At 40.8% G+C, this 25138-nt stretch overlaps 1 protein-coding gene across 2 annotated transcripts in view; it reads left to right on the top strand.

Moving 5' to 3' along the window:
• BRINP1 (BMP/retinoic acid inducible neural specific 1) overlaps nucleotides 1-25138 on the top strand; it is a 203007-nt gene that overhangs the window by 111683 nt on the left and 66186 nt on the right. The window contains exons 3-5 of one of the 2 annotated variants that reach the window (XM_004048523.3): nucleotides 8752-8942; nucleotides 15667-15836; nucleotides 19118-19223. In XM_004048523.3, coding sequence (XP_004048571.1) covers nucleotides 8752-8942; nucleotides 15667-15836; nucleotides 19118-19223 — 467 coding nt within the window. Of the gene's footprint in view, nucleotides 1-8728; nucleotides 8943-15666; nucleotides 15837-19117; nucleotides 19224-25138 lie in introns of both variants that reach the window. The other variant, XM_019034213.3, reaches the window with a different exon arrangement.

Raw genomic sequence — 25138 nt, 5'->3', positions numbered from 1 at the left:
CATATGCCCTTGGGTTCACCTTTCTCTGAGCTGGCTGAGGATCGTGTGGGGAGCGAGTGGGAACAGCAGGCAAGAGAAATGCCTTCTTTCCTCTCTCAGCTCAATGATTTCATCTCACTCTTCTCCTCTGTGATTCCCCTTGTTCACCTCTGGGGATAATTTGCTGCTAACAATAACAGAAGCTGTCCCAGAGGTTTCCTCTATCACCCCGATACTCAGAAGCTTCTCTTTATCCATTTCCAAATGATTAGTTAATGCGACCAATGGGATAAGCCACCCAGGAATAAACAAATGCAAACATCCCATCACTGTAATCAATTATGCTTTCAACAAACATTTATTCGGGGTTCAATGTCATTATAGTATTCCAAAATGTATCCTTGGATTAAGCCAGACCACCAGAAAGCTATATATTTAGACTGTAATATGTTTGCCCCTCATGGAGTTGCTTTATTGTTGCTTATTGTATGAATCGTGTAGAATAGTGCTTCATTATATGCATTAGGCTACCTTGAGCCCATCAAACTCACAGGATTATTGTTCAGAACATCTCCCACCAGCATCAACTCTATTGATCTCTTTATGAGAAACCATGGAAAATGTTTGTGTCTTATTGTAGCATTGAGGGAATCTATTTCTCAAATAACTTTGAACAACTACTCTGCTGTCTTTTTGACTGTATGGCTTTTGGCTATAATTCCCCTTTTTCCTTCAGCTGCAAGGAAGCTCAGAGACACTTGCAGTTCACTTGAATCAAGTGTTCAGGACTTTATAGAATTAACTTTACAAACTTCATTTTCCGTTTTAACCCAAACTTCATTTTCTATTCTCCCTTTTATTTTTCCTATTTTATGTATATTTTACGGCCTATAAGATGTGTATGTTTTTGAAAGTAACCTCCAACTACATCTGAGATCAGATTCATGTAAGCGAACAAGTCATAAAACATGCATGAGAAGAGTGAAAGAACCCTCCACTGATTCAGAGGTCATTAGGAGCTTGATTATCTAAAAACAATGGAGGAAACACATTTATCCAGTGCTCCCTATAGACCCAAGACTGCTGGAAGCATTCCCCTTACAACTCTAAGATGCAGAAATTGTCACTGCCCCACCCCATTTTACAGATGAGGAAACTAAAATAGAACCTTTTGAACAATAGAAACATCATAAGTGTGTCCTATACAAATAATTGTAAAACAAATGCTAATGCCAACAGCAGCTAACAATTGTTCATACCGTGTTGCACTGTATAAAGAAGTTGTCTAACTGTTATTTCATCTAACTCTTCCAGCACAATTTGAGGAGGTGCATGCTTTTAGTCCTCATCACATATACGAAAAAATAGACTTGGATGGAGTTTATAAACTATTGCTTCATTTCTTAAATTTAGCCTTGCTACTTTCAGCTTACTTCACAAGAATCAGATCCCACCTTTCCCTAAAGTTTTATCTACTGGAATTTTAAAAGAACATGATTGTGTCCTTTCCCTTCTCACTCTACCATCTATCCACTGTCACCCAGCTTTCCAATGTAGCTGCTCATGTAATCGTAAAAACAATGATGATATTGATAATAACTTTAATATTTTATTGATGCTTTCATGGTTTAATATAATCCTAAGCCTATCCTTGTAAGGTAGCTACCATTTACATTTTACAAAGTATAAACCAATAGGTGGTAGAACCATAACTCACAGTTTTACCCCGAGAGCCTAGGTTGGAGGATACAGGGTTAAAGATGATCCAATTCAATCAGTTTATTTCAGAGGTGGAGACACGGATATCCAGGAGTGAATACACTGTCCCAAGAGCACAGAGCCGGTTCTCCTTCCTGTCTCGTTTTTGTTTTTTTTTTGAGCTGGAGTCTCGCTCTGTTGCCCAGGCTGGCATGCAGTGGCTCGATCCCGGCTCACTGCAGCCTCCGCCTCCCAGGTTCAAGAGATTCTCCTGCCTTAGTCTCCTGAGTAGCTGGGACTACAGGCGCATGCTGCCACACCTGGCTAATTTTTTGTATGTGTAGTAGAGATGGGGTTTCACTGTTTCCCAGGCTGGTCTTGAACTCCTGAGCTCAGGCGATCTGCCCGCCTTGACCTCCCAAAGTGCTGGGATTACAAGCGTGAGCCACTACACCTGGCTTCTCCTTTCTGTCTCGTAATCATGTCTCCTTCTTCTGTGCACTGTGTCATTGAGTGTACATACGTGTATTTTTTTGCACGTATGAAGGAAAGTAGAGGACTAATAAAGAGGATGAAGGAGGATTCCTATACAGGCAATGCTTTGCTCTAAAAAGAAAGATTCGGACTTATAATTTTCTCTCCAGCCTCATCTTAAATCCAGCACCCCTGGCTGCAGTCTTCATCCATCCCCGGGCCCTGTCATCATCTGCCCTCCCACCTCTGGCTCCCCCAGTGGGATGGCCCTTGCTGCAGACACCCCACGACTTCCATCCAGGATCTTATTTTAATCTCAGTCTAATTGGTTTGCCCACCCTGCTGGGATGCTTAATTGGGCATAAGCGTATTCCACAGATCCTATGCCATTGTGAGTTCTGCCTTCTCCTCCAAGGGGAATTTGCTTGTTCTGTGCACTCAGAAGGAAAGATATATTTTATGTTGTGCTCAATTCCCTGAGAACTGACATGAAATTGTTCCTGGGCCAGCAGAGCAGTTAGACAACATGGCAAGCAAGGCTTGCTTTCTTTTATGTATTTTCTTTTACTTTATTTTTTTTAAGGTGGCATGTTGCAATGGAAAGGGTATTGCACTTGAAGTCATGAGCCTTGGGCTCTGATTTAATCCTTCCTGATCATTTGCTGTGTGATCTTGATCAAATAACTTAATCTTTTTGACATTAAATTTTCCCATCAGTGGATGGTATTAGTTGGATTTGATGACTTCTATGAATGGAGTAAGAGTGAAGCTTTTAGGACATATTTCCCATAGGCCAAATATATTCGGGCACTTGCTTTTGTAAATAAAGTTTTATTGGAGCACATCCACACTCAGTTGTATTGTCTATGACTGTTTCCCTGTACAAGGACACAGTTGAGTGGTTGCAACAGGTACCTGTGGCTGAAAAATTTAAAATATTTACTATCTGGACCTTTATGGAAAACGTTTGCCTACCCTTCTTTTATAACGTAAATCAGATTAGGTAGACTCAAAACCTTCTTTTGACTTTTCATGTTACTTAGAATTTTTAAAAAAGTTTTACTAAGGCTGACAAAGCCTTTTGAGGTCTATGTTCCTCCACTTCATCTTTTGATATCATTTTTCTTCCCATATCACCCCTCTACTCATTTAGGCTGCCCTTTGATGTTCCCCAAATGTGTCAAACACATTTCCACCCCAGGACCTTTGCATTTGCTGTCATTTTTTTCCGGGAACATTATTTCACCAGGTGGCCCTATGGTCCCTCGCTCATTTCCTTCAGGTGTCTCCTCAAATGTCATGAAATCACAAAGGCCTTTTCTGATGACCTATATGAAACGACAGCTTCACCCCCTTCTGGACATCGCAGCCTCCTCCCCGTGATTTATTTGTCTTTATAACACTTATCTCCCCTGACACATTACATATTTGTTTCTTTGTTATCTGTCCACTGTCACCAGCATGTATGCCCCTTGAGAGCAAGACTTTCATTAATTTTGTTTACTGTGGTATCTTTAGAGCTGGAAAAATAGTAGGTGCTCAAATTTCGAATATGTCATCAACCTTTTTGTCTCTAATGTTGTTTAAATCTAGCTCTGAATAGATCTGGGTACTATTGAGCCCTTTTACTTAAGTGTATTTTGGTAAAGAGTGTAAAAATCACAGAATCCTGTGATTATTACAGTCTTTGCTCCAACATCCCTGTAACGGTTGTAGAGCCACATAAACCTATCTTCAAAATGCTTTTAGCCTGGATTGTTGGCCAGTGAGAACTGAGTTTATAGACTGTAATCTACTATCATAGTTTGACACATAGTCATTCATCCTGTGGTCCTTGACAACCTCTCTGCCTTTAGCTCTTATCATTTATGTATTACAGGTACACACAGATACACACATCCCTTTCTTTCTAACTGTCCTATCCCCTCTCTTTCACCTCCATTTTTGCACATGGAGCTCATTGTTCTTTTTGTTCTTTACCATTTTTAACTGTTCAATTCCATGGTAATAAATGCATTTATATGTTTTGTTTTTCCCTTCGTTCCTCCCCAACTATCCTTCCCAGCCTCTGGGAACCATCATTTCACTCTCTATCTTCACGAGGTCCATTTTTCATCTCCCACAAATGAGTGGATGTGTGATATTTGTCTTTCCGTGCTTGGACTATTTCACTTAACATAATGGCCTCCAATTCCTTCCATCCTGCTGCAAATGACAGGATTTCATTCCCTTTTATGGCTGAATGATATTCCATTGAGTATGTATACCATATTTTCTTTATCCATTCATCCATTGATTGGCACTTAGTTTGACTGCACATTTTGTGTATTGTAAATAGTGCTGTGATAAGACATGGTCCTATCTCTTTAATATGTATTTCCATTCTTTTGGGTATATGCCTAGTAGTGGCATTGCTGAATCATATGGTAGTCCTATTTTTAGTTTTTTGAGGAACCTCCATATTGTACATTATAGTTTAATACCTTCCCTAAACAACCATTTGTCCTCCTTCCCCCAGTGGACCAATTCCTTGGGATAAAAAACTCTGTCCGTGGTGCTGGGCAGGTAGTTAGTTCTTTAGGGTACCATCCCCAGTTATTGAGTTCTCCCCAAGTACCTGACTCTGTGCTCAGCAGGTCGCATACATTTCCTCACTTAGGCCTTACATCCACCCTGTGAGGGATAAACTGGGTACCTGGCATAGGCATCTTTCTGAGTTTCTTTTCAAGGAAGCAACACAGATGGCAGGCCCTGGTCTATCGCTGGTGAACGTCAAAGACTGTGATGGCTGTTTCAAAAAAAGGAATTGAGTCATGCCTTGTAATTTGGTGGTGGGGGTGGCATCATTCTTCTGTATTGGTACTGGTTCTACTATGCTTTTATATTCTACCTCTCAATATTTACATTAAAAGAGTGATTTAAGAGTCAGGATGCCAGTTTTCTATACTCAGTTCTACCACTCATTAGCTACATGACCTTTAACAGTTACTTAACCTCTCTGTGTGAAATAAATATTAATTTTAAGGAATACAGGTGTGTTCATATGAAAAAAGCAACCCAAGACAGTAAATTATGAATAAAAGTGATACACACACACACACACACGTATGACTATATATATTTTTCTATATACTGATATATGAGTATGTTTATATGCATACATATATATATAACCTCATAATTATATGTATATATAATTTTATAAATTTCTTGGATTAGCTGATAAGGAAATACTCTTTTCTTCAGAGATATTTGGCATTTCTCATTGCTGTGTATTGATCAATTGCTGGTTAGCAAATTACCTCACAATTCAGTGACTTAAAACAATATTATCTCACAGTTTCTGTGAGTCAGGAATCTGGACGCCTTGTCTCTGGGTTTGTTACCAGGCTGCAGTCATCTCAAGGCTAGCTTGGGAAGGGTCTGTTTCCTAGCTTAAGCCCATGGTTACTGCCAGGATCCAGTTCCTTGCAAGGCCTCATTTCCTTGGAAGCTGTTGGCCTAAGGAGTCCCTTGGCTCCTTGCCATGTGGATGTCTCCATAGAGCATCTCACAGCATGGCAGCGAGTGAGAGGGAGGGAGGAAGAAAAGACGGACACAGAGACAGAGAGAGCAGGAGAGCCAATGCAAGAAACAGAGAGGGAACAGAGAGCCAGTGGGTGAGGCAGAAAAAGAGACAGAGACAGAGAAAGACATAGAGGGACTTAGAGAACCAGAGACACACAGAGAGAGAACACACACAAAATAGACATCGAAGAATTTTGTAACTGAAACGTGAAAGTGACACTCCATCACTTTCATATTCTATTAATTAGAAACAAGTCCCTGGGCCCGAGGTCATTAGGACTCAAGCCGCAAGCTGCCTGCCACACCTGTAACATTTGTCTCAGCTGGCTGTCAAGGTCTTTCCCCCATCCCCACATCCCGTCAACTACTTGTTCCATCTTGTTGCCTCCCACACCCTCTTTTTCATGCTCCCCCTATTTTATTCTGCCCTTCTCATAACATTTTCGTATCCCTGCTCACTGTTCCTGACTTTTCCTCCCCATGGTTAGTTTTTTTGTTGTTTTTGTGTTTATTTGTTTCTCTTTTACTTTTAAAGACAAGGTCTCACTATGTTGTCCAGGCTGGTTTTGAACTCCTGAGTTCAGTTGATCCTCCTGCCTTGGCCAGCTGAGTGGCTGGGGCTACAGGTGTGCACCACCATTCTGGCTGTTTTTGTTTTTAACCACACTTCATTGATCTAAATTCCATTCAAACTTAAAGACTATAGTTCAAACATGACCTCCTCTCTGAAGCTTTCCCTAGAGGCCCGAAAAGTTCAGGTTCCTCCTCCTGTGTCCTGTAGTCCTTGATTTATAATAAACTGAAAAGTCTTCCAGACTGTGAGCTTCTTAAGGACAGGGACTGTGACATGTGCATTCCCCTTCCGTGGACATCATATGTTGCCCTTAGTAGGTGTCTTGAAGGGTTCACTGAGTGCAGTTGATTGACTTAAGTACCTGCAACAACATGCAAGGTACTCAGTGGACTTCAAATTTGAACTATGTCTTGAATTATGGACAGAGATTTCTTACTCAGACACAGACCATGATCTCTGAATCCTGGAAACATATTCTAATGTGAAAGCTTTTCTCAGACCCAGTTTTCTGTGAATCAGGGGTCAGACACCACCACTAAATTACCAGGGCACATTCCGGCCAGATACCCCCACTGTTCTGCTTCTTCTTTGCCCTGTGTCCCTTTCCTCATTCGTCTCTCCCATCCTGTGGCAGGAGAGAGAGACCTTTTCATTAAACTCTGGTTCCCATCATTTATCTCAGCTGACCTTACAGCCCTCTTGTCCAGTCTGTTTTCCTCAAGGGACCGAGAGCATGTAACTCAGGCAGGTCGGAGAGCTGGTCATTCTGGGGGAGCTGCATCTTTGGTGGGAACTGTGATTGTTACTGAGCAAAAGCAACCTTCACTTAGTCCCTCTAAGTTTTCACTTGTACTCGGTTTGTATGCTCCAAGTTTACTGTATGTGAACTTTTAATGATTTACATGTACATGTCTGGGAACTTGTGAGAAAATAAAGTTATGAAACAATATTCACATTAAATTAGCACCTTGCAGTTTCCAAAGGTATTTTGCACTCTATGTTTCATGTAATTCCTGCATCAGCAGTAGCAAATAGACAATATTAATTGAATTTTATAGATGAAGAAATGTAGGTCTAGAGAGGGGACAAGATCACAACACATAATTTGCAAGAGGGAGAGCGAGACTTGGACTTCCAAATTTGGTGTCGTTTGGTTGTGAGATCCTCTGTTATTAGTGAAAGCAAACATGGAAATTCTCCCACATGGTCTTTGGAACATAGCTTAATTGCTTTAAAATACTAGGTGCTCAATGAATACATGTTAACATTTTGGATTAAAGTGAGCTCTGGGCTCAATATTTGATTTCTGGATTATCCTAGAACAGTCCTCAGGTTGCTTTGTGCCTTAGGTCCTGTCTACTATTATATATCCTCCTTCTCACCCTCCCTCCCTCCTTCCCTCCCTCCCTCCCTCCTTCCCTGCCTCCCTCCTTCCTTCCTTCCTTCCTTTTCTTCCTTCCTTCCTCCTTTCCTTCCTTCCTTCCTTCCTTCCTTCCTTTCTTCCTTCCTTCCTTCTTCCCTCCCTCCCTCTCTCTCTCTCCTTCCTTCCTTCCTTCTCTCCCTCCCTCCCTCCCTTTCTCTCTCCCTCTCTCCCTTCCTTCCTTCCCTCCCTCCCTTTCTCTCTCCCTCTCTCCCTTCCTTCCTTCCTTCTTCCCTCCCTCCCTCTCTCTCTCCTTCCTTCCTTCCCTTTCTCTCTCCCTCTCTCCCTTCGTTCCGTCCCTCCCTCTCTCCCTCCCTTCCTTCCTTCCTCCCTCCTTCCCTCCCTCCCTCCCTTCCTTCCTTCCTTCCTTCCTTTCTTCCTTCCATTTGTTTATTTCTCTGTCTGGCATTATCATGAATCCTGCCATGTAACAGGCACTGAGCTATATACAGGGCTGGGTTAGGGAGTGCCTAAGAAGATTCTATTCTTGTGGTGTCATTTACAGTCTAGCAAGAGAGATGGACAGACAACTAGAAGACAATGGAGGACTTGGTCCTGTGACAGGTATCAGAAATGGATAATAATCCCCTGGCACAGGGCTAGTGTGATCATTATATAAGAACTTAGACATGATATTCTTGGGGACTATAAAATACCATGAAAATTTTCATCAGTACATTATCATCATCCATATTATCATCAGATTATTATTTTTATTACTCTTTCTTTTTCCTCAGTCCCTCTACCCAACCCCTAATAAAAGTAACTCCTGATATTTGTCTCCCTGGTGCTCTGTAAACAACTTGAGGACAATGATATTGTTTATCTAGTTCAATATTCCTGTGATGAGAATAGTACTCAATAAATGTTTGTTGGTTGAAGATGATTGGAAGCTCCAGATCAAAGCATCACTTGACACATATTAAAATTGTCGGCACTTTCCCACTTAAGGAGAGATTCCTGGATGGATGGTTGGGTGGACTTTGGCTTAAGGGTAGTGGTGGTAAGTTGAGAAGTGTTGCTCATTTCTCCTGCCCAGGGAGTTTGCCCGTTGGAAGGTGAGGAACACAGCCATCGAGAGGAGAGATCTGGTCCGCCATCCAGTGCCCCTCATGCCGGAGTTTCAAAGGAGCATCCGCCTGCTTGGCAGGAGACCCACCACTCAGCAGTTCATCGATACCATCATCAAAAAGTACGGCACCCACCTGCTCATCTCAGCTACATTGGGAGGTAGGTCAGCAGCCACTGGGCCAGAGCCTTCTCATGACTTTGGGTTTGGGATGGGAAGGGAGAGTGGGATGTCTTAACAGCAAAGGCTTCTTAGCTTCTCTGCCATTCTACATCACACAAAAGCATTTATAGCCAGGTAAGCCAAATTGTCTTGGCTGTTGTGATCATATCCGAGGAGGTGATTCAGTTCTATGGGACAGTCTAATTTGAGAGTTTACTAAATTTTCTGAAAATATGGCTTAACCTTGGAATTGGCTCCATTTGTTAGAAATGCCTAATCTGATCATTTTCTCAGTTCCTTTGGTCTAATCTGGGAAAATAATTAAATTTCAGATATTGTTTAGGGAATATGCTTTGTTTATTTAAGTCTACTTTAGAGACTGAAATATCGAGGTTATCATTTTACAAACAGGCTATCATTTGTAACTCCTGTGGGCTTAGAGTAGGTTAATGGGAAAGCAGATTAATTGTTCCACCCTGCTCAGCCTTACCCATCCCTCCCCATCAGGGCCAGTCAGTTTTTGAGTGATCAAGGGTAAGAGGGCTGGATAAAGGAGAGGAAATAAATGCAAAGACAACGAATGGAAAAATAGTGCAGACTAGTGCCTTTAGATGCTTGTGGATCTTGCCTGAATGCATCATTTAATATTATGAACAATCCCTTAGGCACCAGTTTTGCCACAGTGACTGGATTCACTGAACTTTGAGGAAGCCCCTTTAGTGATAGAGCACTGTGCCATATACTCACAAAGTCGCCGGCTGCATTTAGGTATGGCCCATGCCCACTAGGAGAGATTGGCATATCGATACAGGCAGGGTGGACTGAGGTGTAATTATAACAGGGGATCTTCTCCTTCAGAGACATGTTGAGCACTACCAACTGGAGTGGTCAGTACAGACTTCCTGGAGGAAGTGACAGTTTTGTTCATCAGGAGCTGGTTAAGTAAAGGGAGGTGGTAGAGCTTTCTAAGCTCAGCATACAATGTAGGAAGACCCGATTCATAATGTGGGGAATGTGGTGGAGACATTGGTTAGGCAAATTTATTCATTCCTACAATAATATTATCCACTACTTAACAGTTATTTGCTATATAGCAGACATCGTACATTGTCTTTAGCCCTCAAAACTGCACATGATGTCATATTACCTCCATTTTATAAATAAGGAAGCTGAGACCCAGAAGAAGTACAGCTAGTAAGTGAAAAAGCTAAGTTTTTAAGTGAGTGTTTTCCATGCACAAAGCCTGCATTCTGTTTTTGATCCAATGTCAGTCATCTCTTTTTTTTTTTTTTTGAGACGGAGTCTCGCTCTGTCACCCAGGCTGGAGTGCAGTAGTGGTGCGATCTCGGCTCACTGCAAACTCCGCCTCCCGGGTTCACGCCATTCTCCTGCCTCAGCCTGCTGAGCAGCTGGGACTACAGGCGCCCACCACCATGCCCGGCTAATTTTTTGTATTTTTTTTTAGTAGAGACGGGGTTTCACCGTGTTGACAGGATGGTCTCAGTCTCCCGACCTCGTGATCCGCCCGTCTTGGCCTCCCAGAGTGCTGGGATTACAGGTGTGAGCCACCGTGCCTGGCTGTCAGTCATCTCTTTAACCAACTCACTTCCCCACCAACCCAATACCCGCTCCACCAACCAACCAACCAGCATGTGTTAGCTGTCTGTTGCCAGTTAGATATTAAGTTAAGTAGGGCTTTGAATATTAAATCATTAGTGTAAATTCTATTCTGTTGTAAAGTGAAAATGAATTCATTTCTACATTAAGTGTAGCATTAACCTAAACTCTTTTCTTTGGACATCCCCCCCTCCATTTCACTTGGGGTTAAAAAAGGCATTGAGACCAATTCAATTCTTCCATTAAAAGCTGTGCTCTTGTCTGAGTTCCTGGAAACCCCAAGTAACCAAGACCTTTCTTCCTCAATGAAGTATATTTTTAATTTCTCTAAGGCAAGGTGGTGAATTATTCACAGAGCCTTGTTCCTCTCCTATTTTTACAACACAACATTTTAAAATATGCAAAGCTTTGGATTGAGATCTGGTGTTGGACAGCAGGCCCTGAATGTTCCCTCAGCCCTCAGTGTGGAGGAGTAGAGAGAGGGAAGGCAAAGAGATTTATTGTTGATTGAACACTATGTGCCATAAATGATGCAAAGCTCTTGTTACATCATCACTTCATTCATTCACTTATGGAAAACATGTTTTTTAACAGCCTCCTCTGCAGTATGAGAGAAGGGAGGTGGGAAGTTGTAGGGAATGAAAGAGCAGGCTCTAGAGTTTGATCACCTGGCTTCTAGTCCTGCCTCTGGCTGTTCACCAGCTTAGTGTCACTGTATTGGTCAGGGTTCTCTACAGTGACAGAACTAATAGGATAGATGTATATATAAAGGGGATTTTATTCAGGAATATTGACTCACACGATCACAAGGTCCCATAATAGGTCACCTGCAAGCTGAGGAGCAAGGAAGCAAGTCCGAGTCCCAAAGCTGAAGAACTTGGAGTCCGATGTTCAAGGAGAGGAAACATCCAGCAGGGGAAAAAGATGTAGCCTGGAAGGCTAAGCCAGTCTAGTCTTTTCACATTCTGCCTGCTTTCGTTTTAGCCACGGTGGCAGCTGATTAGATTGTACCCACACAGATGATGGGTGGGTCTGCCTTTCCGAGTCCACTGACTCAAATGTTAATCTCCTTTGGCAACACCGTCACAGACACACCCAGGAACAATACTTTGCATCCTTCAATCCAATGAAGTTGACACTCAGTATTAACCATCACAGTCACCTTGGCAAGTAACTCAATCCTCTAAGCCTCAGTTTCCTCTTTCCTAAATAGTTACAATAATAGTCCTTCATGCATATTGCAAAAATTAAATAAAATCATCTATTGAAAGTGCTTAGCACACTGTCTGACACTTAACAAATTGTTGCTATGTTACTATTCTTGTTCTTACTATTATTGTTGTTACTTAATGGGGCTAAGAAACTTGGGAATCCAGATTAAGACCCAATTCTGCTACTCACTAGATGAGGGGGAGACACTGAAAAATTCACTGTTCTGTCTGAATATAAATTTCTTTATCTATAAAGAAGGAGGTGCAAATAATTTTATTCACTATAATTTTTTTCTAAGACCACTGACTGTGTTCATTGAGAAAAAATGCTGTGATAAACTCTTTGACATGTCAGGTAAGTTCACAAGGGGATAATCAAATACTAAAAGATGCTTCTTAACCCGTCACCTATGAGACAAATAAATGTGTTTGTTTCGCTCTTTAGGAAGAGGAAAGAGGAAGGGAAGGCTATGGGAATGGAGAAGCAGAGGTGATGGGAGGGCCAACAAATAAGAGATTTCCATGGGATCTCCAGATTTTTGGTGAAATCTATTAAACTAATAAAATACATCATGTGAATACTCTTATGAAGGGGGTGAAGGGGAAAACACACAAGAAAACAGGCATAGAAATTTTCCTTAGTCCCCCTGATGACCATATCTTGGGGCTGCAGGAACCACCTTGGAGACTGGGTGCCTGTGTGACACGTGTGGTTAAGCTTGGATGTATGACTATGCGTGCATGGAAGTACATCTGTGTAAACAGATGTGCACAAATGCCTACCTGTATAGACAGATGTTCACAAAGCCTATTCCTGCTTAGATATGAGTTAATTTATACATGAGCATGTATTCATGCACATTGCACACACGTGTACACATCACTCACATATATATGGTTGCAACATGTATATGTGTGTGTGTGTGTGTATGTGAGCTTGCACATGCATATGAGCGTGTGTATTGCATGGATGTCTTTTTATACATGAGGCTCATCTTTTTTGTTTATTTGTATATTCATTATTTCCCTCCCTGCATTTTGGGAGAAGTCCCCTTGACTAAGAGGAAGGCTGAGAATAAAATCCCAGGGGCTCAGAAGGAAAGGAAGAGTTATGTCCCAGAGGGCTAAAGTCCAGACACCTCATCTCCTATCTGGGAGCAAAATCTCCTATTGACTCAAAAAGTAATAGGATCAGCTTCCACTCTTCCTCATTCCCTTTGAGAGTTCCCTTTTCTTCACCTCTGAAACAAGATGCTGCAGAGTGAGGTGAAGTCTCCTGGAGAACAGAAAGACTCAGAAAAGGCCTATGTGGGGCGAAGAGGCAATTTGCAGGAATGCCCAAGGGGGAAAGCAATTCTAAACAGAACATTCTCTTAATAAACAAGAAATTAAGCCTTAATAATGCAGCAAGAAGCCCATTAACCCCTCTTGATCTAAAGGTTTGCTTCTGCCAGTTCTCAGTCCAGAGGGAACCAGGCTTGTTTCACCTTCTCCTTCACAGGCCTCTAAGAGAGCCTGAGCTGACACATGGAACATTTATTTCCTCTGCCTCATGGCTCAAACTCTTAGCATATTCACTTGTTTAACTTTTACCTTTCCACTCAGCTGTCTGTTCATCTATACACCCATCCACTCATCTATCTATCTATCTACTTATCCATCAACTGATAACTGAACATCTATTCTTCATCAGACCCTAGGATAAGCATTGGAACATTAGAAAGGTGAATTGGATGGAGTCCTTGTTCCCCTGCTCCACTTCCCATGGCCCCCGGAACTCAAAGCCTAATTGGAGATAGCATCAGTTTTAAGCCAAATCTATTCAGGTTGCTGTGGGGGCCAAAGGATAGACAATCATGTATTACTACGTAACAGTAAAGCTTCTAGGGAAACTGCAAACGCAAGTGCTTTACCATGAACTCAACTCAAGCCTTGGCCTGTAAAACCTGAGAGTTATTAATCTAGTTCAGGTAAGGAGTGAAGGACTAAGGGAATGCACCCCAGAAGTGCTGTCTTAGGTGATACCTGAAGGATGACTATAAGTTAGCCGGGAGAAAAACAGAAAAATAGAAGTCCTAACGACGAGGGAAAATGGGCCACATTTGTACAGGGTAGAGCAAACACAGAGAGCAGCAAAAGTTATAGCTGGAGTGCCCAGATCATCCAGGCCTTGTGGTCCACATTATCTACAGGATGCAGGTGCCCACCCTTTCTCTGGTCTGCGTTGCATTCTGTGCACTCCCCTACCTTGGCTATTCACCTGGTATATTAAAATGATCTCCTATGACTCTGTATCCCTAGACCAGCACTAGCCAATAGATACATGATGTCACCCCAAGTGTGAGTCACATAAGCTCCTTTTAAATTTTCTTACAGCTACACTGAAAAAGACAAAAAGGAGAAATCAATTGAGAAAAAAAGGACAAATCAATTGAACAAACATTTTTACACTGTTGGTGGGAACGTAAATTAGTTCAACCATTGTAGAAGAGAGTGTGGGGATTCCTCAAAGATCTAGAACCAGAAATACCATTTGTCGCAGCAATCCCATTACTGAGTGTGTATCAAAAAGAATATAAATCATTCTGTTACAAAGATACATGCACACGTATGTTCATTGCAGCACTACTCACAATAGCAAAGACATAGAATCAACTCAAATGCCCATCAATGATAGACTGGATAAAGAAAATTTGGTACATATACACCATGGAATACCATGCAGCCCGAAAAAAGAATGAGATCATATCCTTTGCAGGGACATGTATGGAGCTGGAAGCCATTATCCTAACAGAGATAGGAACAGAGAACCAAACACCACATGTTCTCACTTAGAGCTGAACGATGAGAACACATGGACACAGGGAGGGCAACAACACACACTGGGTCCTGTCAGAGGGGTAGGGTGGGGGAGCATTAGGAAAAATAGCTAATGCATGCTGGGTTTAATACTTAGGTGATGGGTTTATAGGTGCAGCAAACCACCATGGCACACGTTTGTTTACCTATGTAACAAAACTGCACATCCTGCACATGTACCCCAGAACTTAAAAAAAAAAGTTTGCACCAGTTTGTGATAATGTAGCTTCAGGTTTTCAACTGTTTACCAAATAAAGCATCTTAGAATGAAAAAAAAAAAGAAAAAAGAAACATGCCCTATCACAAAGTTGATAGAGAGTAGAGGCAGCTCCCTGGAGCTTCCTTTCTGGAGTTCTGGAGAAACAGTTCTTTACCCAAATTAAAAGTCATCATAGTTTAGCAGTGTTACTGATCTATGTGTGCATGTCTAAGAAAAACTTCATAGAAGAAAATGTATAAATTTTTATATTTGCATCTACATTTATTTAAACATGCCTATCATTCATCCATTTGCTTCCATCCAAATATCTCTTTCTAGCTATCCACCGTTCATTTATCTATTAAGAAAAGATCGGGGGAGGGGAAGGAGAAAAAGGAAAGGAGAAAGAAATGAAGGGGAGATGGGAGAGTAGAGGAAAAGGAGGAACTGCATGATAATGAGGAGACAAAGGAGGAGGAGAAAAGAATGAGAAGAGAATGTCTATGCCACATTTGCCATTGTATAGAAGAGACTGAACTTTCTTGGAAGAGGGGAAGAGGGTTTTGTTATGATGCTGGTGAGAAGCATGAAGTCAATTATTAGGGGCTGGACTTTGTTGTTGGGGTTTTTTTAATGATCCTTGTCCTAATGAAGCCTGGTGTTTACAGCCACCTCTAGACAGTTTATTTTCATTGTGCCTTTGATTTTTAGAGGCAGAAGGAAACGTGGGCCACATTGGTTGGAGATTTAAGGCTGTTTTCAGCATCCAGGTCCCATACCTGTCCTCTCACATGAAAGCTCGACAAACCTTCTTATCTACTTTTCTTTCCCATCCAGGGGAGGAGGCTTTGACCATGTATATGGACAAAAGTCGCCTCGACAGGAAGTCAGGGAATGCCACTCAAAGTGTTGAAGCTCTGCACCAGCTCGCATCATCCTACTTTGTTGACCGTGATGGTACCATGAGGAGGCTTCATGAGATCCAGATATCAACTGGAGCAATCAAGGTACAGCTCCGGGGTGGATTTGGGCGACAGGTTCTCAATACAACAGCACTGCAATGCAGGCATTCTGAGAGTGGATGGACAGATGTAATTTCTGGGTTCATAACCATGTAGCTCATGATGCCCTCTGCCAGCTGCTTTGACTGATATTGTCACATACCCTGTAATTAATATCAATGTGCACTGTCATTCCAGTGGCCATATGTACTGATTTGCTAGAGTATTCTGGCTGTAGTCATGGCATAACTATCAACAGTTCTCTCATTCAGTCTTCTGTATGGAGATTATCAGATCCCCTTTCTAGAGAAGAAACAGAGACTGTGAAGAGGTAAATGATTTTCCCGAGGTCTCAGAGATAGCAGCGATTAGATTACTGACGCCTAGCTCAGTAATATCTTAAACATCTATGTTTTTTATTCTTTCCTCCCCACTCACCATTTTAAAGATGGGAAAACTGAGGCTAAAGGTTTAAAGCCTTTTTCTGAGGGTTATACAGTTAGAGAATAACTTAACAGGGACTAGAACTCTGCTCTCAAGACCAGCAGTCAGCAAAAGTTTTCTGTACAAGACCAAACAATAATTATTTTAGGCATGGTGGGCTGTATGGCCTGTGTTGGTATTACTCAACTCTGCTGTTGTAGCATAAAAGCAGCCATAGATGATATAAAAACAAATGGGCATGGCTGTATTCCAATATGACTATATTTACCAAAACAGGCACTCTGTGGTTTGCTGATCTAGGCTCGCCTACACCAGCACCGTCCAGTAGTACCTTCTAAGATGGTGGAAAGGCCCTGTATCTGTGCTAGCCGAGATAGTAGCCACTAGTCACCTGGGGTTATTGAACACCTAAAATATGGCTACCAAGGAGCTCATTGTTTAAGTTTATTCCATTTTAGCTAATTAAAAATTAAATGGTCACATTGAGAAAAGCAGCCCTGGACTTTCAATTCAGTGCTTAGAGCACAGGAACTTTAACAAGATTCCATTTTAAACACAACAAATTCAGACAGCCTCTGTAAAGAGAATGTGGGGGGACATCCTCGACATAAAATGTTTGCTCTTCTGAGGGTTTCAGTGCAGATGTTTCCATCTCAAATGTTCTTTAACCAGATTATGCCTGCATTTTACATCTCAGTCTTTACTCTAATTTCTTCTAAAGAAAATGCAGACCTAGCCTTATATTAAGACTTTCCAACATATCTATAGGGAAAAAGGGTGAGGATAAGGCCAAGGGGTCTTACCCTGCCAAGGCTGGCAGATGAGTCAGAAATTGACTAAGGAGAGAGAAAAGTGTGGGAGGGAGAGAGTTACTGAGCAGGGAGGTAGTAAGGAGAGAAATAAATCAGACCGACAAACAAAGGGCCGGTTTATCCGAAAAGAATCGCCTGTATTTGGGAGATTATGTTGTTAGGGAACTCAGCACAGAGAGATGGATCTTTATGAAGCCATCGGAGTCAGAGTGCCGCAGAGGCCTGGTTTTCATTATCACCAAATGGTTCTCTCCTCGCTGGATGGGATGTGGAATTGAGATATTGAAGCTCTGTCAGAAGATAATCCTCTTTCGTGTATCCTAGAAGTGCAGTCTGCCTCCATAGGAGGAATTTCTCAGAGAAATTGCAGAGGCCACTCAAGAAACCATTTCCTGTGGTAGGCACTGTCTTCTGCACTTAATTTGGCCCTTGGATTTTTCATGCCGTTTCTTGCCACTACCTCAAGACCAAGCTGTCTAAAACTTGTCTCACTATTGGGTCTGTTTTTGTTGTTGTTGTTGTCTTTTTGAGATGGAGACTCGCTCTGTTACCCAGGCTGGAGTGCAATGGCGTGATCTTGGCTCACTGCAACCTCCAGTTCCCGGTTTCAAGCGATTCTCCTGCCTCAGCCTCCCAAGTAGCTGGGACTACAGGTGCGCGCCACCACGCCCAGCTAATTTTTGTATTTTTAGTAGAGATGGGGTTTCACCATGTTGGCCAGGATGGTCTCGATCTCTTGACCTTGTAATCCACCCACCTCAGCCTCCCAAAGTGCTGGGATTACAGTCATGAACCACTGCAGCTGGCCTGGGTCTGTTTAAGAGCAGCCACTAACCCGGGTGGAGAAGTTTTGCCTATTCACCATTCTCCCCAGCAGAGGTATCTTTAGGAAAGTAAATTGGTAAGTTTTACTCTCTCTCAATAATAAATATGTTATTATTTTTTATATAAAAATAAATTATTTGTAAAACAAAACGAAAAATACAAAACCTAATTATTCCGCATTTACTAAATATGACTGCACCCGAAGTGCTAAACCCTTCAAAAATATAATCTCTTGACCCTATTTTGGTGACTAATAGCATTACTAACATTTTATAGATGGGGAAGTTGAGGCTTAGAAAGAGAAAGTTACTGATCCAAGGTTTCACAGCTGGAAAAGGGCAGAGAAGTTGCATGTGGCTGCCTCCCAAGTCATTGTTCCCTACAATGGATGCTGTGTTTTTATAGCTGAATGCAAACTTCAAAACAACCCTAAATAATGGGAAGCAAAGGCTAAATAAATGAAGAGGCTTCTTTTCATACTAAGCCATTCTTATTTCAAGGTTATCTTTTTGAATAGCTGTTCCTCTCTTACCCACTACCTCAATTTCTAAGACAATGTTTTGGAAATGCACATCCACAGGATTGGGTCATTTTCTCCTGTGGCAGCACAATGCTTCTTGCTAAAACTTCTTTAGGAAAATGGGTATCGTTTTCTTGTTCTTGCCTAATGATAGTGTATATGTACTCATTATAACTTATAGAGCCATTTTGTAATAAGGTGCCCGTTATGGAACACATGCCACGCGCCAGGCGCGTAGGCCCATCGTACCTGGTCTCACAACCTCTCTGGAAGATATTTACTAGCTTTGATTTGCAGACATTTAGAGAAGTTAATTGGCTTCCCTAGGTCCCAGGGTGAAAACATGGCCTAGGCAGGATTTAACACTATTTTTTCTGATTCCAAAGCCAATGCTTTTGAAATATGTGTCAACTTATAAGTTCATGTCTACTTGCAGCCACCGTGTGAAGTGAGAACCAGTGGTAGGAACAGGCATGCACTCTGTATGCTTGACCACCCTGCTTACCTATCTACTCAGTGACAGCTGTGCTTGGTCCCAGACACAAGCATGAAGCTCAGAAAGTGACCATTGACTCAAACCAGGAGGCCTTTTCTGCTGGCTTTGCTCTGCTGGGGCATGACTCTTTGGGGTATGTCCTAGACAAGGACTGCTGTCTCACACCTATCTTATTTGATATCTACTGCAGGTCACAGAGACACGCACTGGGCCTCTGGGCTGTAACAGCTATGACAATCTGGACTCTGTGAGTTCCGTCCTTCTGCAAAGCACGGAGAGCAAACTGCACCTTCAAGGTAGGAAGCCAGTGGAAAAAGTGGGGTCAGTTGGGGGAACATCATGGATGTGATATGTGGGAGAGGGGATCAGGAGGGATGGAGTGAAGGGAGAATAAAGAAGAGGAAGCATAGGAAATCTAATGAAAACTGCAAATATGGAAATTAGACAGTTATGATACCGTGTATACATATATATTTAGAATTTTTTAACATATGCAGGACAGTAAATTCATGATTATTAATTAGTTTTCCGATAGTAAGGAAATGTGAGCTTTAATTAATTTGTATTTACAAATATCTACATTTCTTTGGTGTCTGTATATGCTGTATATGTCAAGTTTATGTTTGGGGCTCCATATACATTATTTTAAAGAAAATATATCCTTTAAAATAGTAATTTCATCCTTATTAATTCACATCATGAAAAGGAGAGGAGATTGCAGGGAAAAGTTGGACAAGGCTTTAAGTACACATAGCACTGTTTTTAAAAAGCATAATGTATTATATCAAAAAAAGTAAGGATTTTAATTTTTCACATGTGAAGACTAAGTGAATTATATTGCATTAATACAACATAATATTAAACTGGTACTGATGTTTATAAAGAATTTCCAATAATACGTAAAAATAATTTGATATAATGTTAATAAATAAAAGGTTTCTGATGGAATGGGTGGCATGATCTTAATAATTTAAAGAGATAATAAAAATAGGCCGGGTGCAGTGGCTCACACCTGTAATCCCAGCAGTTTGGGAGGCCGAGGTGGGTGGATCACGAGGTCAGGAGTTTAAGTCCAGCCTGGCCAATATGGTGAAGCCCAGTCTCTACTAAAAATACAAAAATTAGCTGGGCGCGGTGGTGTGCGCCTATAGTCCGAGCTATTCAGGAGGATGAGGCAGGAGAATCGTTTGAACCCAGGAGGCCGAAATTGCAGTGAACCGAGATTGCGCCACTGCACTCCAGCCTAGGCGACAGAGCAAGACTCTGTCTCAGTGCTAATAATAATAATGGCCAGGCGCGGTGGCTCATGCCTATAATCCCAGCACTTTGGGAGGCCGAGGCGGGCAGATCATGAGGTCAGGAGATTGAGACCATCCTGGCTAACGCGGTGAAACCCCATCTCTACTAAAAATACAAAAAGTTAGCCGAGCGTGGTGGCAGGCGCCTGTAGTCCCAGCTACTCGGGAAGCTGAGGCAGGAGAAGGGCATGAACCCGGGAGGCAGAGCTTACAGTGAGCCAAGATCATGCACCACTGCAGTCCAGCCTGGGCAACAGAGGAAGACTCCACCTCAAAATAGTAATAATAATAATAATAATAATGTAGCAAGGAAATATGCCCAGGTATTAGAAGAGCTTACTTCTGGATCTCTAGGTTACTGATGATGTATTTTAGGCATCTAGTTTCTTTTCTAACTTCTCTACAATGATCATGTATTAACTTTAGAGTCAGAAAAAAAATGACATGCTTTAACTTTGAGCAGACTAAAAATGTGACCTTCTAGAAAGGTATATGATAAAGGTGATTCTGAATGTCAGTGGGAGGAAGTTGGGTTGAGATTGGCAGGTAAAGCTAAGAGGAGACTAATGTGACTTTTATTTTCTGGTTCCTTTTGGCAACTCTTTGATTCATGCTCCCGTTACAGAAGGTGGTTAGAAAATATCTTCTGTTTTCTAACATGCATGGAGGGCTTGGTAGTGTCACTTGAGGGCAGTGAATGAAAATCCCTCAGGAAAATTCAGGCCAAGAAAGTGGTTTACTATTAAATAACAAAACACAACACACTAGAAACTTAAATACATGGAGCGTAACCCTGCCCTCTTTAGCAGAAAAAAGAGTAGACAGAAAAGAGTAGCAGAAAAAAGAGCAGACAGAAAAAAGAGTAGACAGAAAGATGTACTAATGCCTGTGAAGAAAGTAGATAAGAAAGACAGATCTTCCTTGTGTGTGCCAGGGTTTTCAATGTGTTAGTTCATGCAATACCTGTAGAGACTGTGAAGTGCGAGCCAGGATTTGAATCCAGGCAGTGAAGCTCCAGTCTGTGTTTGATCACCCTGCTGTGCATACTGAGGGTGGAAAGACTGTGAGTTATAATTGGAACAAAAATAGAAGGAATTAATGACATATTCCTACCAAGGAAATTACTGAGATCTTAGGGACATTTAGAGGTTGATTTACCTGAAGCCAATGAAGCTTAAGGTTCAAGGATTCTGCACCTTCCAAGTACACACCTTTTCTCATTCTAAATACACACTTGATTTCCTATCTAATTTTGAATTAATTTTTTAAATAAAACAGCTATTGTATAAGACTTATGTTCTCCAAAATCTAGATCTGCCATGATAACATTATTAGAAGGATGCTATGAATGGAAAGGGTGGTAGCAGGCCTACTGTCCTACCCTAGATGGGTTAGAGTACACCTGGAGGATTGGATCCGTGTTTAAGCATCACACTCCAGGAGGGATGTTGTGAAACTGCAGTTTTTCTTGAGAAAGTGTTTTACTATGATAAATAGTAAAAGAAGGTTAAATTGAAGCAAAAATTACTTGCTGCAGATATCTAAAAGGCTGCTTTGCAGAAAAGATAATCAATCCCATTAATATTAATAAAATGGAGCAATCCCAATCTAGTAGGAAGGGAGAAGTTACAAGGATCCCAGCTTTTAACTCAATGTAAAATGGATCTTTCTAGTACACATTTATGACCAAATCTGGAATGATCTGCTGAAGGATGCAGTGACTCCCTGTTATCAGAGAATTATAAGTAGATTATATTTGGTACAAATGTTATAGAGATTATTTAAGCATCAGTTAGGTTGGGTGATTGAGGCAGGTGGTTTTAAGTTCTTCTCAACACTGATTCTAGGATTTTATGAAAATGATGAATTACAAAATCTTTATTGAGACTAACTACATGCCAAAGCCAATACTAGACCCTGGGCATATAATCATAAATCAGTTCAAGTCAACAAATGTATTTTTTAAAGAACTCATGTTGGTAATGAGATAGACAAAAAAAATAAAGTCGTGAACAAGACAGACATTGTTTCTGCCCCAAGGAAATATACATTCTATTAGAGAAGATGAGCTTCAAACAAACAAGAGTAGGCATAATAAATTTTAATGGAGAAAAAGTATAAGGTTTATATGGCACGAGATAGCATAGGGACTTAACGTACCAGGGAGTCAGGAAAGTTTCCTGCCAAAAAGATATATAGGATAAGACCTGAAGGATGAATAGGAGGACAGAGGCATGGATAGAGAGGCAGACAGAGGATCTTTATGAAGGGGTATTCAAAGAAATAAGAAACTCATGTGAAATTAAAGCACAGACATCAATGGTGAGAAAGACAAGATAATCTTTCAAGTCCTAGAAGGCTTCTGCAGCACATTAATGAGTTGAAAGTTAATTTGAGAGCAATGGATACCATGGAATGGTTTTTTAAAAAGAAGTAGCATGAAGAGATTGATATTTTAGAAGATCATTCTGACTCTTGTGTGGACAGTTAATTAGAGGGGGTGGATTAGAGGTTGGTGACATTTAGGGGGCTACTACAGAACTCAAGAGGAAATGCCACGGATTTAGACCATGGGGGTACCAGTTGAGATGGACAGAAATGGAGCAATCCCAGAGTTACTTAGGAGGCATTATGACGAGGATTTAGTGAAAAGACCATAAAGAATTTAGACAATTGGGTGAATGGCTTGTGGGGATGAGATAGAAAGGATAGATGGGCAAGTATCTATGACTCAAGATAATATATAACCTAATAGTCATAATAAAATAAGACATGGCATTATGGGGATTCAGAAAAGGGAGTGATTCATTCTGTCTGTTCAGGTAGAGGAGTCATAGGAAAAAAAATATCTGAGGAAGTATCATATTCTCCTAGTGGAAGGCAAAACAAAAGTGCTTCTAAAATATAAGACAGATTATCTCGTGATTTTTGAGTGAGCTCATATTTATTCAGTAGGATGCAAAAAAACACTAAGTATAAGAAAAAAAGGCTAATAAATTGGATACATTAAAATTATAATTTATGTTCATCAAAATACTATTAATATTATAAGAATACAGGCCATAGAGTGGAAGAAAATATTTGTAATACATGTGCCTGACAAAGAACACTTATAAAATACAGAATATACATATTTTTAAAACTTCTGAAGTCAAAAAGAAAAAGAGAAATAGTCTTGTAAGGAAAGAAAATGAATGAAAGACATGAACAAGCACTTCACAAACAAGAGTGTCGAAATGCCAAATAAACACTTAGGTGCTCAACTCTCCTAGTCAGGAAAAAAAGTGTAAATTAAAGTCACAATTTAATATAACACAGCAATGACCATGACTCAAATCAAAAAGACTGACAATATCAAGGAGGGACAATGTGAAGCAATGGGAACTTAGGCACATTGCTTATAGGAACACAAATTGGTACAACCACTTCGGAAAATTCTTGGCAGTATCTACAAAAGACTGCATGTGTCCTTGGTTTATGACCCATCAATTCTAACTCCTATGAAAACATGCTCACCAGAAGACATAAGTGTTCACAGCAGCTCTATTTCAAATAACTCCAACTGGAAACAACCCAAATGTCCATCAACAAGAAAATGGATAAATAAATTGTCATACATTCATACAATGAGCTTACCATACAGAAATAAGAAAGAATAAACCACTGTTTCATACAACTGTATGGAAGAATCTTACAAACACAGCATTGAGTGAAACAAGTTAGACGTAAATGAGTACAGGCTGTGGGATTCTATTCCTAGGTGGGTGAAAAAAAAGGTAAAAACAAATATACGGTTTTAGGAGTCCAGAGAGTGTTAACCTTTAGGGAGAGGATTGGGGTAGTGGCTGAAGGGGTGAGAGACATTTCTGGGGATACTGGTAATGTTCTGTTTTTTTAATCCGGTTGGTAATACATGGATGTGTTTGCTTTGTGAAAATTCAAAAAGCTGCACAAGCTTTATTTGTATGTATGCATTTCTGTGTATACAATACGTATCTATTTAGGTTTTATTTAATAACATGTCTCATGTTGACATCCTCTGCAAAGAGAGAACATGAATAAAGGGGAGAGGCATGGGAAAGTGGGAGGTGGTTCAGCCCAGCTGGAGGACGGGCTGCATGAACTGGGGTTAGAGGAGCCAGGAATGACAATAGATATTATCTTTTTCAGTGCTTCCTCATATGCCAGAGATTGTGCTAATTTATTTTTATTAGATTTATTTTTGCTTATTTATGTATATTTTTATTTTAACTTGTTTTTATTTTATAATTGTATTTATTATATTTTTAATCCTCAACATGATTCCCATGAAGAAGGCATAAATAACATTCCCATTTTTGCAGGTGAAGAAACTGGGGCCTAGAGAGGTTATTCAATAAGTGGCTGAGCTGGAGTTTTAACTCAGCCTAACTTCAAGCTTCTTCAAATGTGTTTCCTCTATATTTCTCTCTTCCTCTTCTCATTCCTTTGAATGAGGCTGGGAGGGCAGATTCTGCAGAAGGCTACTTTGGTGGATTGAGAACAATATCAATGGCACTCTAATGACTTTCACCTTGTGATGTTTCATGAAGTGTTTATTAAAACAAGGCAAAGGTAAAGCAAAATAGAACAAAAAAAGAAAGAACAGGATTGGAGGAGATTAGAAATGAGAAAGAAAGCATCATGAGAATGATCAGAGGCTATTAGTAGTCATAGCAGTAACAGCTCAAATAGTGGTAATAACACTAATGGCATAATGATAACTTCTTATTTTCATACTTCTCTTTCCAAGAAGCCCATTGAATGTTTTACCAACATTGTCATGTAATTTAATCTAGTATCCATATGGTGAAGTATACAGGGAGCAAAGCTGTGCCTCAGTAGCTCCCTGATGTGGAAAGGGATGCAGAGAGAATATTTTGCTGAAATCTGTG

The sequence above is a fragment of the Gorilla gorilla genome, chromosome 13 (genome assembly GCF_029281585.2).
Source record: "Gorilla gorilla gorilla isolate KB3781 chromosome 13, NHGRI_mGorGor1-v2.1_pri, whole genome shotgun sequence".
NCBI lineage: Eukaryota > Metazoa > Chordata > Mammalia > Primates > Hominidae > Gorilla > Gorilla gorilla.
The sequence above is the reverse complement of the archived record's forward strand: the minus strand, read 5'-3'. Positions and strand labels throughout refer to the sequence as shown.